Source organism: Mastomys coucha, unplaced genomic scaffold, assembly GCF_008632895.1.
Source record: "Mastomys coucha isolate ucsf_1 unplaced genomic scaffold, UCSF_Mcou_1 pScaffold17, whole genome shotgun sequence".
Classification (NCBI taxonomy): Eukaryota; Metazoa; Chordata; class Mammalia; order Rodentia; family Muridae; genus Mastomys; species Mastomys coucha.
This window is the reverse complement of record NW_022196899.1, coordinates 6,062,170-6,082,238: the sequence shown is the minus strand read 5'-3', so window position 1 is coordinate 6,082,238 and position 20,069 is coordinate 6,062,170. Positions and strand designations below refer to the sequence as shown.

Here is a 20,069-nt window from a genome sequence, read left to right as displayed (position 1 = left end):
GTTTTTTTTTTCTTTCTCAACAATCTTTTTAAAAAACCTTTTGTCCCTGTAAGTTTGAAACTACCTCTGAGAATGCATTCCATTCAATACATCCAATCCAACAATGACCCCGTCCTACCAAAATCACAGACTCTTCCTCGGCATCAAGGACAAGGAGTCCGACGCACTCACATGTTTTCATGAGCTGCCTTCATGGCCTTGGCCGCGAAGCCCATGTTCCGTAAGACCTCGGTGTTGGTGTGCGAGTTCTCTAGAGCTTCTCGCTGGAACTCAATGGTAGAAAGGGTGCCATCGATCTGAGTGAGCTGCTTCTCAAACCTTTTCTTCCTCTTCAGGGCCTGCAAAGCAGCTAAATCAGGAGGAAACCAAGGTCTGTATCAGAAACAGCTACACTGAACTTACGAGGCTCAGGCCGAGCATGCTGCATGGCCGCAGAACCGTCGGCTGCGGAGTCTCTGCACTTTTAGAGTCTCTCTAAAAGAATCCCTGAGATCCTTTCTTCCAAGTGTAAGAGGATTGGAAGTCAACTTTCACAGTCACAAAATATGCCACAGAAATATTTGTGCCAGTGCTGGATTTGGAAGAAAGCATCAGTTAAGACATTAAGAAAAGGGTGGTGGTGGCGCAGGCCTTTAATCCCAGCACTTGGGAGGCGGAGACAGGAGGATTTCTGAGTTCGAGGCTGGCTTGGTCTACAAAGTGAGTTCTAGGACAGCCAAGGATATACAGACAAACCCTGTCTCGAAAAACCAAAAAAAAAAAGAAAGAAAGAAAGAAAGGAAGAGAGAAAGAAAAAAAGACATTAAGAAAAGCTATACAATGAGAGGAAAACCAATCTCTACAGGAGGAAAGGAATTTAATGGCTATCAAATCTAGCCTTATTTTCTTAAAGGCAAATTTACCAAGATCCAAAGAAGTGAAGTGACTTGCTTAAAGGCAGGCAGCTACCTGAAGTTCTGAGCTGAATACCTTGACTTGAACTGAGATGGCCCTAAGGTTGCATCTAACATGGGCGTGCTTTCAATCAATGCCGCCGGAGTCCTGCTCAGGAGCTAGAGGGCACTATGGTGAGAGAATGGGGTGTGGCCTTCAGAGAAACAAGATCCTTTTGACCCTGACACCCTGTGAGACAGATGCCCTCCGAACAGCCTCAAAACATCCAGTTTGCCAATGAACGCATTTGAGGAAAATACAAGAAGAGTACAGTATGTGTAATATGTAATATATAGATAAGCGATAACTAAACAAATTTGGCAAAAGAAGTGAAATAGGTTGTGCGTTCAGAAGGATCGGGTAAGGTATCAACCAATGTCTGGGGGAGAAACTCCGAAGTCTGCTGTGTCGATCTGCTTTTGTAGACCCATGGATTCTGTTATGTATCCTTCCATTGTGAAGACCCTCACAACCCTGGCCTCTTGGTTTTCACTACTGATTGATATGGCTCTTCCCCTCCCCCTGGCGGCCTGCGGAGTAGCAACATCGTAACTGCCTGAACCAGGGACCTGAGAGAAAACACACACCAACGCTTACTCTCTGAAGTCCTCTACAGACAACAGAATCTAAAGCAGGCAATGATACAAGATTGCACACCCTCTACGGTATTCAGAAACACACCTTGGTAGCAAGGAGATGGAGTGGCTTTAGCATGTTTTGTGATTCCTCAGGTGGTGCAAATTAAAATGAACCCAAATGCAAACTAGCAAGCTGTGGCACAGTATGAGACAGCAAGAGTCAAGCAAACGGTAAAGGAATATATAAGCCGAACGAAGACACCCAGGACGGCAGAAGCCAGCGTCCACGCTGGCCAAACACAGGAGACATTTTCAATGGCTTTATTTGTAGTGATTGAAAATTTTTTTTCTGGGAAAGGTTAATAAACCGCAAAACCTTTTTTGAGAACCCATATTTAAAAAATGCACAGTCCCAGTTTACCCCTCCTGCCTTAAATTCCACTTTACGTTATGCTTAATTAGCATTTTGACCCTCTTTTTATTATCATCTGCCTGAATGGGTTTATATGAATCTCTGTTTCAAACATGGTCCTTTGGTTGTCTGAGACAGATTCTCATTTTGTAGCCCAGGCTGGCCTCAAACTCATGAATATCTTGCCCCAAATTCTAAGGACCTAGGATTTCAGAATTGCAAGACCATACCTGGTTCAAAAATAGAATACCTGCTACAGACAGCATATAATTGACAACTTACTCAATAGTTGCTATTTTAATGCACATTTTGGTCCCATTTCCTGTAATAACTGATTACCTAATGTAATATTTTGTACATTTTCTACTTATTCCATTCCTTCCCCTTTATGTAGGATGATAAATAGCCTTTATTTTCTTACTTTGATTAGTTGTACATAATAAATTTATTCCTCTGATACAGATACTTGTATTTACATTTATTCCTGTATCTGTGGAGTCTTATAACCCTGTAGCAAATTAATGTTTATGTTATTGTTTGGAAATTAGATTCTCTTGTCATCGCAGTCTACAATATCTAATTAAAACAATCTATAAACCCATCATTTCAGAAGCTGGGGCAGGATGGTCACAGATTTGAGGGAAGCCTAGGGCATCATCGCCAGCTTCAAGACAGCCTGGTCTACACAACAAGGTCTTTTTATTCCAATACATTATTAGTATCATTTCAGCTTTAGAACTCCTGTTAGCAGCCTATGAAGCCATTTTCAGTCACAGATGCTAAATATAGTGTTTGCTGGCTGATTTTCCTTCTGTGGCTGCCACTGTTCTCTGGCACTTAGTCACACAGAGTGGAACTGTTTGAAAGGATCAGAAGCGTTAGGAAGGAGGCCTTGTTGGAGGGAGTGTATCACTGGAGGCTGGCTTTCAGGTTGCACAAGCCTACCACAAGCCCAGTTTCTCTCTCTCTGCCTTAGGATCGGTGCGTAGAATCTCAGCTACTTCTCCAGTACCAGGTCTGCCTGTGTGCTGCCAAGCTCACCATCATGGAGTAAGCCTCTGAAATTGTAAGCCAGCCCCATCAAATGCTTTATTTCATAAGAATTGCTTTGGGCAGGCCTATCAGAATTACGCCAGACTTCTCACCAGAGACTATGAAAGCTAGAAGATCCTGGGCAGATGTCATACAGACCCTACAAGAACACAAAGCCCAGGCTACTATACCCAGCAAAACTCTCAATTACCATAGATAGAGAAAACAAGATATTCCATGACAAAACCAAATTTACACAATATCTTTCCACAAATCCAGCCCTACAAAGGATAGTAGATGGAAAACACCAACATAAGGAGCAAAACTACACCCTAGAAGAAGCAAGAAAGTAATCTTTCAACAAACCCACACAAACCTAATTCCACTTTTAAAATTCCAATTTTAGAGATTTATATTAAGTGAGACTAGGGAATTATAGGAATGAATGATAACATTATGAGACCACCTCATATACTCCTTAACTAAATTATAGTTATCTATATAACTAAATTCCCAGTACTGAGTTTGTACATCGTATTTGTAATTACCATTAATAAACTTCCCATTGCTTTCAGGATAACTTCCCCCACACACAATATAATAAAATATCTCCATATTTCCATAGGCACAACAAACAGTAGAGTATCCTGAAAAGCTAAATTTTAAATGTACATCTCTACCCAACATTCTGGAAGTAGGAAGTAGAAAGTAGGAAGTAGGAAATAGGCCATCTCATTGGGCTGGTTCAGGGTCTATGCTTATTGAAAACTCAGCAACATGTATAGTCACAAAGGTGTCCTTTATTTTTAAATTAAATAGGGTTTTGGGGGGGTTGTTTGTTTGTTTGTTTCAAGACAGGGTCCCTCTGTGTAGCCCTGGCTGTCCTGGAACTCACTCTGTAGACCAGGCTGGCCTCGAACTAAGAAATCCACCTGCCTCTGCCTCCCAAGTGCTGGGATTAAAGGCGTGCACCACCTCCGCCTGGCTAAATGAAATGTTTAAGTTCCCATTAATAATTATGACGTTTGCTATTTTAAAAATCTAAAGATTATACAGATCACTCTTGAAAATCAGGAAACACAATCCGGTACAAGAGAAGCTTTGTGATCTGTGCCTATTGACTTAATCCTACCTCAACCACTTAATAACTTAGGTGTATGTTGACCTAGATGTAGTGTGACCTTCTCTCTTCTTACTCATGTTCCTCTCCCAGATGATGGGAGCCACACCCAGAAGACAGCAGAACACTGTGCTCTGCAGCTCATGCTTTCAATACTGGCTTTGTGTAAACTGTGTAGTTCCTGGAGAAACACATCCCACTGTTAGCCATTGTGCCGATAAGCATGGACAATGTCTACTGTGGTGCCTGAACCTTAAGATTTGATCATAGTTCACACCTCCTTCACAGGTAGTCAAAATCCCACAGATAGAGCTACAGGATACAACAGCTAGCCTTGCACGTGTTATTTATTAGGCATCATTTTACTTTATTTAAAAGGTGAACATTCTGTGTGTACGTGGAGGTCAGAACACAGCTCTCAAAAGTCAGTTTTCATCTTGCATCTTGTTGAGGCAAGATCTGTCTTGGTTCCTAACGCTAGGCAACAGACTGACGCAGGCTGGCTGGCTCACCTGACTCTCCTCTCTGCTTCACATTCCCACACAGAGGCAGACACGTCGTAAACACCTAAGCTAACATATGGTTTCTTGAAACACTTGGGAGAAATGTGAGAAACTCCTCTAGAGTTGGCCTCTCAGCTCCACCCTATTAATTCCTGATTCTGAAAACTACAAACTGGCCTATGCCAGAGTCCCAAACTCAGAAGTCAAAAGGGAATGAAAATAGATGAAGCAGAGAGAAAGGCATTGAAAAGGCCAGCTTTGTTTTCCCTCCCATAAGAGAGTAAAAAGACGATACAATGATAACAGTAATAATGATAATTATAATAATAACTAATAATAATAGTGCCACACTGGCACAAAATGGCGCTAGACACAAGCCTCTAGCTCAGAACACCAAGAGGAAAAGCTGGGGCCCAGGGATGTGTGAGTATAGCTCTGTCTTAGCACAGCCGGCTCCATCCACAGAGGCCATGCAGCCAAGGGGTTCCAAAGAAGCAAGGCATCTAGGTGTGCACCCAGAATAGAAATTGCATTGTTTATCTTAATGTCCTGTGAATAAACCCAACAGCTTCTGCCTGGTTGAACTTGTTTCCAAAACACTTGGAAACCACTGTGTCTTTTTCCTGCCACCTTATCATTTCTCCCAGGTATTTAGACAAGAGCTGTCAGTTCCTAAAAGCCAGGAACTTGGTCGTTCCATGAGCTGCTTTTACGTGAAGCAATAGTGCCACTGATGCAGCCTGAGTAGCCTCGATGTTGGCTCCATGAGTGAACTGAGAGAGAAACAACTGTCTTTTTTTTTTTCTTTCAGGGGCAAACTGGTGCTACGAGGCAAGCATTAATCTGGTTTAGCAAAGGCCACTGTCAGAACCATATAATTTAACTCCCTTTGAAGGTATAATTCAATCTTTCAACCCCCTGCATGTGCTATTGAGCAGCTGGAGAGACCTGGACAGCAAGCATTCTTCTACAACAAAGGCATCAATTGTAGACTCTTCCGGGTGAGAAACAGCCAGAGGCCTCGTCCCCTCCCTTAACAACAGTATACCCTCTGACTTGGGAGCTACAGAACAGTGCCTGTGAGTGTACTGCTACCGGGATGCCTGCTGAAGCATTTCAACCACTCCCTAAGGCTAAAACGTAAGAATTATCTGTACAATCCAAAAATTAAACCAGACCTTTATAATTCCACTCTACCATACTGCCAAAGAAGGAAGGTTTTCCGAAGTCAACCTCCCATAACGCGAGACCGCCAAAAGAACTGCCACTTCCTTGTTTATATTGTAAGTAAGACAACTTGACTTTAAAAGTTAATCTACTCTCCCCATCCAAGGTGGATAAATGGTGCCATTGCTAAACCATACGAACCCTGGAGGGGCCGACAAATGCAGCCAACACAGTTAACCTTTTCGTGAACTACACGCAGGATATGGTTGCCTGTCTCTTCCCAGGAGTGGCCGGTGAACTCTCTCGAGAAGAACTAAATAACAAAGCTCCAAAACACGGCCAGGTTGAGTGTGCTCAAGAGACAGACGTCATCCAGAAGCAATTATGTCATTATTTGTGATGACTGGAGTCACGTCTCATGACTGTGTTTAATCGGGGGGACTTTATTACAAGTCCTGTTCTTACACGTATGCAAATTATGCATTAGGAAATGTCTCCATTAGTGGTGGTACATGGCTTTAGCTCACACAACACAGTTTAAGCAGTTCTGTTCAAAGTCAAGGATTATATTCAAAATAGCCGAGGAAACAATATAGAACTTTGAGACTCTGGCTCAGGATACTCCCATTATGAATGTCCCTGGACTTTTACACTTTCAAAAACATGTCCATCCATTTCAGTTTCTTAAGTACATGCTGAGTATATCCCGCAGGCCTGGCACTGTGAGGCTCAGAAGGACAAAGAAATAAGGTGACAAGTTCAGGAAGGCAAGACATGAAGTGGGCACTTGATCACGAATTCCTCATTCCATAAACCATATGCACTTATTTTCGATGGGGTGGGGCTCAGTGTGAGAGGATTTATGAAGTACTTTGAAGGCCCTATAGAAAAATAGGGGACGTGATGGCATTTACTACTACTATGTAATATGCACTGTGCCCATAGATACTAACATGTATAAATTACACTTGCTCTCTAGTGGTTAGAGAAGATACAGAGGAGAAAAATAAGAGAGATCTACAAGGTACAGTGGGCACACAGGTATTTCAAAACCCTGCACACATATATTCAACATTCTATTGATAGCAGAATACACCCAAGCCCTATACACATGCACTCCATATGCAGATCAATAAAATGTGTGACTTCTGCCCAATGCAAATTGCAGACCAATGTGAACTTTCCGGCTTGGATATATGGGACACCAGGAACTCCATACCTTGAATAGCAGCAAATCACACCAGCAGTTTCCTATGTATAACCTCCATATTTTCAGAGGTCTCTCCAGTCGTAGACGTCATAAAGAGTGTCAACAACAAGCTTAAAAAGTAACTAGACCACAACTGTGACGTACAGGACCGCGTCATGGGAGGATAGAGAAAAGAGAATGAACTCTCAAAAATAAACAAGCAGTATTCTGAGGCAGGATCCCTTGGAGGTGGTCTATTCTGTAAGCAACCCACTAACCCTGAACCAAATCTTACCTTTTAAAATACACAAGGCTGATGGATAATATTGACTAATATCACACGCAGTTTCAACAGTTAGAAAGCCAAGTCGAGCAGTACGTTCTTCCTTCTTCAGGGAGATGGTGGCAGGGGGAAGGGGCAGAGCACAAATGGACCAAGACAAATGAAATTATTTTCTGATAAAAATGAAGCTTCTGCCCTCATTCTCAAGATCAGCCCATTCTAGCACCAGAGGATCATGGAAGAGACTATTAGAAGAAATAAATCTAAAAGGGGGAAGTTCATGATTCAGAAGAATGCTGTTGACCTCCAGCACTCAACAACACAAGCACAAGAGATGAATTTCAAACACCCAGTAAAATTCTCACTCTATATAATTAATTTCTTCAGAGGTCAATTACCAAGCAGGTAAAGTACTCAGTTATTACGGCAACATACAAATATATTCATTAGAATCAATTTGATATTCTTTGTGAAAAGCCCATTAATTGTTTGACTCCGGGCAGAATACATAAGTAGCTGAAGTGTTTATTTTTATTTGCTACCAGTGTTATTTATAACCTCCCAAATTAGTCAACGTTATGGATCAGTGATGACTTAAAATGTAGGGAAATTGTGTGGGTATGAAACTAGTGAATATTACCAAAAGGTCTCAGGATTAGCAATTGTGCTTGACTTCACAGAGGAGAGATTTTTACACATGTAATTTGCCTGGCATATATAACTTGTTTCATATATTTTACACATATCTAATATGGTTCCCTATTGTAATTACAAAAAGTATGAGAAATTAAGAGTTTTAAAATCCAAAATGTTCATCAAGTCCTTAAGTATAATCTCATCAGCAGGGGCTGGAGAGATGGTTTAGTGGTTAAGAGAGGTGGCTGATCCTTCAGAAGGCCAGGGTTCAATTCTCAGCACTCACAGTGAAACACAGCTGTCTGTAACTCCATATATAAATGCCACCTTCTGGCCTCTTTCTGCAGACCAAAGGCCCATTGTACACAAGCAAACTACCCACACATGTAAAATAAAAATATGTTACAATAATCAAAATAAGTTTACTATCTTAAATTCCTATTCGATCCTGATAAAAATACGTAAGTCTTATTTTATCAATAAAATTAAATTTTAATTTTTTTTAAAATCAAGACTTTAACTTCTAATGCACGATTTTCGGTTCTAACAGAGACTGACTTCCTTTCCCTCCTGCCATTTTAAAGATCACTGTTCTTGAAAGCTTGCCTCAGTGTTTTCTCTCTTGGATAGTGATTAACTGTATTGGCATTTTAAGTCAATAGCAGGCTAGATTGAGAAGAGATGAGGGAAGTTCCACAGAGCCGTGAACACAAGAGCTTCTCCCTTCCTGAAGGACCCATCCATCTCCCAGACACTCAATGGAAATGCCTTCGAGTCAGAAATGCCTGGAAAGCTGCTTAGCAGTGACTGACGGTGAGGGGCACAGAGATTCAGCTCCAATCACCATAAACCATGACCTTATGCTTTTAGAATGCATCCTAAACAGGTCCTTTCAAGTACTCCCCTATGTGTATCAGCTATCTGAGGGAAACAACGGAAGGCTGTGTGCATGAGAGCCCAGTCAGGAAATGGCTTATTTCTGCATTACACTCGCTTTTTCCTCCTTTCTCAAACTTTAAAACCAATTGTAGGTTTGCTAGAAAGAACTTCTACTAAATAATAAACAAAAAGGAGAAACAAACAAACAAACAAACAAAACAAAAAACAAACCCATCTTCTGCTAAGTGTGTAGAGCCAGCTAACTTTACTAAGGCAAATATCTCAGGAGTATAACTTTTGAAAATCCCCAATATTATCTGTTATTTTAATTATTATTATTTTTTTTTTGTCTTATCCCTTAGAAGTGGATTGACATGCACTTAGGACCACAAGAAAGAGAAGCTGCCCCCTAGGCTCATATATTTGGATACTTGATTTCCTAGTCGGTGGAACTTAGGAAAGACTAAGAAAGATGGTCTTGTTAAGGGAGGGTCCTTCCTGGGAGTAGCTTTGAGGTTTCAAAAAGCCCTCACCAGGCCCAAGTCTTGCCGTCTCAGTGTCTTGCCTATGGATGAGGATGAAGGTCTCAGGTATTGGCCCAGTGGCATGCACTCCCGCCCGCCTGCCACCATGCACCTCACCCATACTACCCTCCAAAACTGTAAGCAAGCCCCCAGTTAAATGATTCCATCTAAAGAATGGGCAACCAATGACTGGCCCAAACGGAGACTCATCCCATGGGCAAGAACCAATCCCTGGGGCCTGGCTGGAGAGATGGCTCAGCGATGAAGAGCACTCACTTGACTGCTTCTTCAGAAGGTCCTGAGTTCAAATTCCAGCAATCAGATGATGGCTCACAACCGTCCCTAATAAGATCTGACGCCCTCTTCTGGGGTGTCTGAAGACAGCTACAGTGTACTTACATAAAACAAATAAATAAATCTCAAAAAAAAAAAAAAAAAAGGAACCAATCCCTGACGCTATTAATGATAATTCTGTTACGCTTGCAGACAAGAACCTAGCATAACAGGCCTCTGACAGGCTCCAGACAGCAGTCAATGGAGACAGATGCAGATACCCACAGCCAAACATTAAATTAAAAAAAAAAAAAAAACCTCAGGGAGTCTTGTGGAAGAGTTAGGGAAGGAATGAGGGATCTGAAAAGGATAGAGACTCCACAGGAAGACCAATGGAGTCAACTAACCGGGACCTCTGGGGGCTCTCAGAGTACTGAACCACGAACCAAAGAGCAAGCGTGGGCTGGACCTAGGCCTTCCACACAGATGTAGTAGAATGTGCAGCTTGGTCTTCGTGTGAGTCCCCCAACAAGTGGAGAGGGGCTATCCCTGACTCTGCCTGCCTGTGGATCCTGCTCCCCTAACTGGGCTGCCTCGCCTGCCTTGCCTCAGTGGGAGAGGATGTGACTTGGTGTTCCAGGACGGGAGGATATCTGGAGGAGGCGCATCTCCCTTCTCAGAGGAGAGGGGGAGGGGAGAGCGGAGGAAGGAGCTCTGCGAGGGGGGACTGGGTGGAGAGGTGGGCTGATACTGGGATGAAAAATGAATAAATTAATTAATAAAAAGGATTACATCTGTAAGTGCTGTGTTCATGGTGTCGCTTCACAGCAATGGAAAACAGAAACTAAGACAAACACCAAAATATATCGCTTACGCCCACTTCAAAACCGATACATAAAGCAAGAATCATAAACGCAAAAAAACTAAGTATTGAGTAGCTTGTCTTTAAGGTCATTGACTAGAACAGAGTTTTCTGCGATGAAGCTGTCTGGAATAAGAAGCTCTGGATGTCAACAAAGGCAACAGAAACACAAAGTACACCCAGGAGTGGCTCACGGTACCCTCAGTCACAGCCTCTCAAAGGTGTTATTACAGTCCCATCAGTCAGTAAGATATTTTCTACCTGATTCTAACTTACTCTTGGCTAAATCAATAAAATGCCAAGCAATACAAATCAAACTACAAATATCCATGCCACACCTATTTGAAGAAGGACTCAAAAGTCTACACTCTTAGTTGTCTGAGAGTTTAGAAAAGAGCATCACCATTGCTGGAAGCCAATCTGACTTTCCAAATCTGAAAACTACTAAACCAACTTCATGGTTTCTTTTCTTGGTGGCATACTGGTACAAGGCAAAGCCACAGGTGGGGCTACCCATGGGCCTCTAGCCGAACCCACAGACGTGCCATCCAGGAACAACTGAACCCCTCCATTCTGTCATTCATGCTAAATCTTCCAGTGTGCCCTTGTCAAAAGCTCCCCAGCGGACCTGATGACGCTAACAGTCCATAAGTCAGCATCCCTGAGTCACAGATGCGTGGTGCTATTTTAGGTCTGGGGATATAATTGACAAGGTATGTAAGGTGTGACTGAAGAAAAAAAATAATAGAAATAAGATGACAAGATTAGAAAATAGGTCAGTAGGTTCATATGTCGATGAATAAAACTCTTGTGAGGTGTTGATCTGTCCAACGGCCATCAGAAGGCTTGGCTGAATCTTAGATGGAGCATGCCCCTGCACTGCAGCTGACATCTAGGAATGAGGTCTCCGGCAGCATGCCATAGGGCACTGGCTTTGCATTGTTTAAAAAATGTTTATGTAATTTAAATAAATATTTTAATAAATGTAAAGTATTTAATTAATATTAATTTTAACTTAGAATACTTTTAAATTTTATATTTCATAAATACTGTATTACATTTTAATATTTTACATATTTTAATAAATATATAACAATAAAAAAATCTGATTGTAGGTTTTTTAATAAAGTTCAACTAAATAAAATAGTTCATATAAAAGAGGAATTAATTTTTAATTCTAAGATAACTAGAGGTGTTGTTTAATAAAAACGAATGTAAAATATTAAACATAGTATTTAATATACTTAATATACTGCTTAATATACTGATTTAAACAAGGAGAGGGGATGTTAGCAAGTATGAGAACTGTGACTTGAATAAAAATAGTCTCCTGTAGGCTCATAGAGAATGGCACTACTAGGAGGTATACCCTTGTTGGAGTAGGCATGGCCTCTTTGAAGGAAGCGTGTCACTGGGGGTGGGCTTTGAGGTTTCAGACGCTTAAGCCAGGCCCAGCATCACTTTCTCTTCCTACTGCCTGCCGATCCAGAAGTAAAATTCTTGGCTACCTCTCCAGCACCATGTCTGCCTGCGTATTGTCTGTCACTGTACTTCCTGCCATGATGATAATGGATAGACCTCTGAACTGTGAGCCAGCCCCGAACTAAACGTTGTCCTTTATAAAAGTGGCTATGTTCATGGCGTCTCTTCACAGCAAGAATTTTTATTATTATTCTCTCTCTCAATCTCTCTCTGCCTCTGTGTCTGTCTGTCTGTCTCTCTCTCTCTCACTCTGCGTGTATGTGTATGTGTATGTGTACGTGTGTGTGTGTGTGTGTGTGTGTGTGTGTGTATGTGTGCATGTGTGTGTATGTGTGTGTGTGATATGTGAGTATGGGCACGCAAGTGCTATGATGCATGAGAAGAGATTAGGAAACAACTTTTGTAAGTTGATTCTCTCTTCCAGCCCTGTGAAACCCTCTATTTATGCCAGAAAATGAACAAACAAATGAAAAAATATTTAAGGAACAATCAAGAAAATTAAAAAACTGGTTCACTCCATTCTGCACAGTCCCTAACCGTGTGGCTGAAGTATGTTTTATAGAGGGACTGGAGGGACATTGAGAGAAGGGTAAGCTAGAAGTTTTTAAATAACAGTTTAAGTGGGCAAGATTCTTAGGGCTAGTATAGATTCTTGAGGTTAGCCTATTGCAGAATGAATGCCCCAGTGGTTCTTCTGGGCTGACATGGGACAGAATATTTTCCATCAACTTATTCTGAAGAAGAGAGGGAGACAGTTAATTATAAAGTAACACTTACATGAGTACTGATTAATGTTCTAGTTCTACAACTCAGTTTTCTCCAGGAGCTAGCATAATGGGGCTAGCACAAAACAATCAGTTAACCAAAGGTCAAGAAAACAATATGTGATAATGGGTAGTTTTACCTTGCGTGTGGACTAAGTCTAAGATCTTCCATAATCTGAGAGAGGCCTGGATCCATAAGAACCAAGACACTCATGCAAGCCAAGCCATGAAGCCAACCTAGATGCCCACAGATGAACAGATGGAGCGAATGTAGGGGTGCATGCCATCAGTCAGCACGCCATTGCTGTGAAAACACCCAGAAAACCACCCTCAAGGCTAAAGGAGGAAAGGTTTCATCAGCTCTCAGTTTCAGACTTTGTTCCTGGTCCACTGTCTCCATTACTTAGGACCTGCAGCCAAGCTGAGCATTATGGCAGCGGGGCAGGAGACCAAGAGGCTGATCCCTTCGTGGCAGGAGATGGAGGGGAGAGGTACAGAAGACAAACAGAACTCCCAAGTGCGTACCCCCAAGATCCACACTCTTCAACAATGTCCCACCTATTGAGTGTCTATCATCTTCCAACAGACAAGCAAATGATGTCCCATCAGTCAATAAGGTCAGAGAACTAAGGATAAAAAAAACCTCCAAACAGCCCGCTTTTGCACATTGCTAAATTGACGACCAAGCCTTTAACATGTACCCTTTGGGGACTATTCTAAATATAAACAACGATATGCACACCATACATTGTTGGCATCCAGAGGGCTGACATTTTGTTGAATGCAGGCAAGTGGATTTAAACTAAAAGATTTTGTGTTAAACAAAAATAAGCCATACACAGGAAAAAAAAAGTAACTCCTGTACTCACTCATATATGGAAACAAGACAACTGAACTGGACATAGAAAGGGAACATTAAAGATAGGGAGAGAGACTGGGGAGAAGACAGGACAAAAGAGGACGGACTCACCAAAGTTGATGTATGTACACGTGTGTGTGTGTACGTGTGTGTATGTGTGTGTATGTGTGTGCATGTATGCGTGTATATGTGTGTATGATGTGTGTATATGTATATATGTGTGTGTACATGTGTGTACATGTGTGTATATATGTATGTATGTGTGTATATGTGTGCATATGTATGTGTAAATGTGTGTATGTATGTGCATATGTGTGTATATGTATGTATGTGTGTGTGTACGTGTGTGTACATGTATGTATATATATGTATATGTGTGTATATGTATGTGCTATATATGTATGTGTATGTGTGTATGTGTATGCATATGTGTGTATGTATGTGTATGTGTGTGTATATATGGGTGTATATGTGTGTATGTGTGTATGTGTATGTGTGTGTATGTATGTATGTGTGTGTGTGTATGTATGTATGTATATATGTATGTGTGTGTATACAGAAATGCCACAGGGAAACCTATTAGTCTGAACAGCTAATATGCATTAAATAATGGGAAGAAAACAATAGCAGTCAGTCCCTCCAATCTAGTGGCTCCCTGAATAACAAATCCTAGGTTCTTAAGTTTCATGGGGATAATAATCCCTGGTGTGTTCCAAATTCAGGGCGTGCGATCTACCAAGCAGCTCCTAAATCAGAGTCCCCCGGGGTTCCTGGGAGTGAGCATTGTAATAAACACGCAGGAAAAAACCCCACTGTCATGGCCCAAGAGCCACAACCACACCGTCTTCAGAAAGGAGGTCATCGGGTAAGCTACCTCTCCCACGAGGCCTTCCCGCGCTCTTGCAGATTATGGCTGTCTCAGTTTACCTGAGTTGTGCTGGCATTCAACCAGCAGACACTTCGGCAGCTCTCTTTATACCAAAGTCCTTCTGGTCTCCTGTCTGAGGTGGAAGAAGTCGTTAAAGTTAACAACAACGATACTAAAAACTTAAGTCAACAGCACAGAAGGTTCCTCCCACTGAGATAAGGGTAGGCTGTGAACAAAGTCCCACTCCATATGGATTTACTTAATGCTATCTTTCTGGAAGAAAAAAACCTGAGCTAATTTTAACTTCAAAAAATTGCGGGCTGGTATGGACAGTCCACCGAATGCTTTTCACGGTGATGCCGCTCATCTACACAGCTCTGAGCATCTGTGCTCTCACTGCCAAATGAGAAGTCACTAGACAGGCCACCTGACTGGTCTGAGAACCACAGAGTTGCTGTAGAGTTACTGGGAGAACTACAATCCAAAGCCGGGCTGACTGCTCTAAAGCCCGGGCTCAGAACCACTGCACCCAGAACTCTGTGTCAAATTACAAATATTCAACTGCACTACTGCATCCCAGCCATCTATCTACCTCATGAAGAAATAAAAACAGACACCTCTACCGGGTGAGGCCAAAGCACGTGTCGACACGGGTGTCAAGTGTGCTAAGATCCCACACACAAGTCAGTTTCTGAGGCCACCAGCCTGGGGCATCAAGAATTGGGATGCTTACCCCATCTCAAAGAAGCATGCAAATATTCATTGCTCTTGGGTCCTAGGATGGCAAAAGGACTGGGGAAGCTGGCAAGAGGGAGAGACCTAGATTTTCAACATCATTAATGGTAGAAAATTACAATGGACTTAGATTGCCCACACAGGGCAGAGCAACTGGAAGCCTTGTTTTTGAAAACCTGATACTTGAATCCAGGTCCAAGCAGTTAGATCAGAATCGCTGGGGTAGGAACTGGTGTCCAGGTGACCTCAGTAAACAGACAGGACCATACACTGCTCTCGGTGACACGGCAAAGGAAGGAAGAAAGGAAGGAAGGAAGGGAGGGAGGGAGGGAGGGAGGGAGGGAGGGAGGGAGGGAGGAGGGAAGGAGAGAAGGAGAGAAGGAGAGAAGGAAGGAATAAGTGATATATAATAAGTCTGCTTTTGCCCAAAACAGATCACTACGTATACAGCGAGAGCTCTAGTAATCTGAACAAACTGTACTTAAACATCTCAGGCCTCCTGAAGTTTTTAGTGAAATTATAAATCTTGCTCCAGCTGTTTCCTCACTGGGACCATCAAGTCCCTGACTATGGTGACACCGCAGTGCAGAGGCTAATTTGGTTGTGTGCACTTCACACAAAGGATAGCTTCTAAAGAAGTCAGAGGTCAGAGGTCAGAGTTAAGCCACTTGTGCATTTCCTTACTGCTAGTTATAATTCAACTAACTTTCAATAAACCTGGGTCAGCATGTATGTTGCCAAACAAATATTCAGTAGGACGTTGACAAAGCAACTTGTTCATCTGACTTACAAGATCAGTGAAGCTCTAACTCTGACCTTTAGGGTGCAGTGACAGTCCCTGCAATATGCCCTATGGAAGGAACATTCCATCAGAATCCACGGCAACAAGTGACCAGACACTAGCCGTGATTTGAGATCAAACAGGTACCATGTTGATATTTATTTATGGGTCCAAAGGATTCCCATCACCTGTTCAAACCTGGGAGACTGAAAAGTACCCCTAAACCATTGCAATCAATCCACATAGAGTATTTGTAATTTCACCAATGAGATCTATTTTTGGCATGTAGTTCGCTTATTTAAAAAATAGCTAGGGCTGGTCATGGTGGCACAACCCTTTAGTCCCAGCACAAAGGAGGCAGAGGTGGGTAGATCTTGTGAGTCCAAGGCCAGCCTAATCTACAAAGCAAGTTCCAGGACAGCCAGGACTGTTACACAGAGAAACCCTGTCTTGAAACCCCCCCCCAAATGCACATACATACATACATACATATATATACATACATACATACATATATACATACATAGTAGCCAGGAGTGGTGATACATGACTTTAATCTCAGAACTTGTAGTGCAGGGGCAGCAGATCTCTTTGAGTTCATGGCCACCCTGGTTACCTTAAACTATACTGATGCCCATTAAACTTACTAACTTATGATTTGATAGTCAAAGAGCTGCTAATTGGAGGCACTGTCCCCTTCCTCGTCTCCCTCTTTCTGTTGTCACTCAGAAACCTGAGTGAGAAATATCTACTTCCCATGCCCTCTGTTCACTCTGGAAGAAGCATTTCAGGAGTGTCCAGGGGACCTTATGAGCGTCTTGAATTAGTTTCTTAAGGAAGCTCATATGCTTCTTATGTTACAAATGATTTGGCATTGTAGTTCAGTGCTTGCGTTTCAGAGCAGTTCGCCCTGGTTTATTTACTGTCTTCACTGTCAAAAAATTCTAGATCTTTTTAAAAAAAGAAAGAAAGAAAAAGAAAGAAAGAAAGAAAGGAAGGAAGGAAGGAAGAAAGAAAGAAAGAAAGAAAGAAAGAAAGAAAGAAAGAAAGAAAGAAAGAAAGAAAGAAAAGGGGGCTGGAGAGATGGCTCAGCAGTTTAAGAGCACCAGCTGCTCTTCCAGAGGACCTGAGTTCAATTCCCAGCAACCACATGGTGGCTCACAACCATCTGCAATGGGATCTGATGCGCCCTCTTCTGGTGTGCCTGAAGAGAGAGCAGTGGTGTACTCATATACATAAAATAAATGAATCTTAAAAAAAAAGAAAAGAAAAGAAAAGATAAATAAAAAATAAAAGTTACCCATTTCACCAGTAAAACTCCCTTTGGGTATTCAAAATGATGTCAATGTTTCTGTTGCGGAGACATTCATCACTGAAGAACTTGTGGTTTTTAATAGTACTATCTGACCATTCAGCTAAATGCTTGACACATGAGATGGCCATCTATGGAAGCAAAGCTTCAACTGAGAATACATTGTGTCTCTCAGATTACAGTGTAAATTACAGCCAATCTAGCAATGTCATTATGTAGCACAGGGTCCTTGTAGTGCTCAGTAGTTTCCGTCTTATTTTCCTATATATCTGAAAGTACTCTTAGCAGCTAATGGAAGGGAATGGCTGCGTGTCTCTGGAGTTATCTGGTTTATTTGGGAGACACGATGCTATTGATGGTACTTCTAATACATAGGCCCATGACCAAATTCATTCCACAGCTTATATTAAAGATGGTCTCATGCAAGCCAGCCTCTGCTTATTCCCAGGGCCACTGGAGCCCAGGCCTGGGCTAACAACATCGAACTCACATATCTAAATGATGAATCAATTTTTGCTCCAATGACTGCTTGCTCACAGCGCATATGTAACTTCCCCAATTTAAGGAAGCTGGGTTGGTACTCAGCATTCTCTTCGAATGTTTTGTCCCTGTTTGTCATGTAAGCTTGTGGTACACCTTAAGGCCACTGAACACCAATATAGCCCATATTATGTTACGTTTCACTCTCCGAAAGCAAATCTACGGTTTTACAAAATTCTAGAAGTAGATGGTCAAATTCTCCTATTATTAAATAGACATTTACTGAGTTTCTACTAGAAGCAAAGGGACACACAGCTCTAAACAAACAACCATGTGCTTGTGCTGTGACAGACACTCATCAAGTCTTCAGCATGCTTAGCTAGACAATGAGGAAGAGTGAAGTCACAGCATGAACACTGACTTTTTAGCTAGCGATAATGGCATGGTCTCTGCTTAGAAAATGTCACTGAACAAGTTCCCAAAATATTCTCAACATGGAATAAAAATAGAAACCAGTCCTTAACTCTAAGCCATGTTATATTGTGGCTAAAGTCACAGGGCCATGGCAGAGAAGAATGAAACTTGGCCTTTTTGTCGTGGTAAACAAAGAGCGTGTATATCCAGACCCACTTTTATAAGAAGACTTGGAGGGAGCCAAGGTCACCTCCCTGAGAGGGGGTTGAACAAAAGAGTGTCATCAGGATGAGCTAATTCCTCCCAGGGCTTTGCCATGACTAACCTGGACTGAGGGTGTGGCATTTGCCTGGCATGCATGGAGCACCGGGTTCTGCCCTCCGGTACCCACAAGACCATGAAAGATGAAAAGGAGAGATGGGGAAGAGGATGGTCCTGAGGAGAAAGGTTCCTTCCACCAACCATTTAGGGTAAAGAAGCCAGACACAGGATCACAAATACTCAGAGTTCATGAGTAAGCAAAGCCATTGCCAACTTCCAGTGTGCTAGGGGATCGGGGGCTGGGGCGGTGGTGGGGGGGATGGTGATGGGAGTGCTCCACTGCCCTGGTACTAAGAGCTAACCACTCATCTCCTCCCTGGGTTTGCATGCTGTGTGCTGTTGAGAACTATCACAGAGTGCTATGCCTCACAAACAAATGAACTCTGACAAAGAGCAAAAGGTTCAAGGTGTGACAGCTTCACCAAGTCATTTCTGACTCAAAGTCCTTTGTGTGTACTAAAAGCCAGATAGGAAACTTAATATTTAATGCCTTGATTCTGTTTTTTTGTTTTTTTGTTTTTGTTTTTGTTTTTTTTTTTCAGATTATAACTGCCCAACAGGCAACTTGAAGTTTTCAATAGCAGAGGAACTAGATGAACCAGAACATCACAGAACGCGTTTCACCTGAGATTTATTTACACATAAACTGGAGAAACCTGGTGTGTAATGGAGTCAACAGAGCTGGGCTAGAAAGTGGTGAGCCAGAAAATGCACTCACAAGTTAAACTTCCTTTGAGTGCAAGATTCTTAAAACTCAAATATAATAAAGTTGAAGAGCAAAATATCACATAAAAAAAAGAATTTTAACAAAGAAAGTACCATTGAAATCCAAGACATGAGCTCAAGAGAAGAGAAAAATGGTGAGTAATATTCACCTTGACTTTAAAGATTTTATCCCAGGCTCATCATGGATTGATCTGGGTCATCTAAAATATGACATAAAAATATTGCTCATTTCGATTACTACAATTTTTTTGGCGCTAAACATTGCCAGCCTGACAAGTGCCTACCTCAGCTCACTCCAATCACCAGGCCCTGGGGGTCAGGTCGGTTCCTAGAAAGGCAAGCCATCCGTCCAGGAGGGACGCAGGCACCTAGGTGGAGAGTGTCCCCAGGGAAGGGCTGGGAGTGGGTGAGAGCCGCTTGGCCTGGGGCGCAGCCTACCTCGCTTGTTCTGGGAGCCGTGCTTCTTGGCTAAGGCGAGCTCCCTCTGGATTCGGTTCTCCAGGTACTCCTGCTTCTTGGCCAACATCTCCTCGGTCTCCCGGAGGCGAGCCAGGGCCTCCTGGGTGCTGGGAGCCGCGCGGGCCCGGGAGGAGCGGGTCCCTTTGAAGAACTTGCCCAACTTGCTCATGGCTGAGCGAGCAGTGGTGGGCGAGAGACCCAGCGCTCTGGAGACAGGTGAGCCACAGTCGGAGCCGACAAAGCTCCTGGGAATCAACAAGTTGTTTCGGCAGGTGACACCCACTCTCGGGCATTTCCTGGCCAGGCTCGGCCCCGCCCTCGAATAGCCACCCGGGAGATGGGCAGGGCAGACGGCGCCACCGCCCTCTGGGAGTCAGGGAACCGAGAAAAGTTGGCCAGGAGCGAGGGCCTGACTACTTTATCTGCACTAGGGACACATCCAGGAGCCACTGCTGAGAAAGGGGCTCAAAGAAAAGC

At 42.7% G+C, this 20,069-nt stretch overlaps 1 protein-coding gene across 1 annotated transcript in view; it reads right to left on the bottom strand.

Moving 5' to 3' along the window:
• The window catches only part of Chmp4c (charged multivesicular body protein 4C), a 24,600-nt gene extending 4,716 nt beyond the window's left edge, over positions 1–19,884 (bottom strand). The window contains exons 1-2 of the mRNA XM_031376342.1: positions 19,572–19,884; positions 172–349 (exon numbers count right to left, since the gene is read on the bottom strand). Coding sequence (XP_031232202.1) covers positions 172–349; positions 19,572–19,761 — 368 coding nt within the window. The 5' untranslated portion in view covers positions 19,762–19,884. The remainder of the gene's footprint in view (positions 1–171; positions 350–19,571) is intronic.
• Between the last annotated feature and the right edge of the window lie 185 nt (positions 19,885–20,069).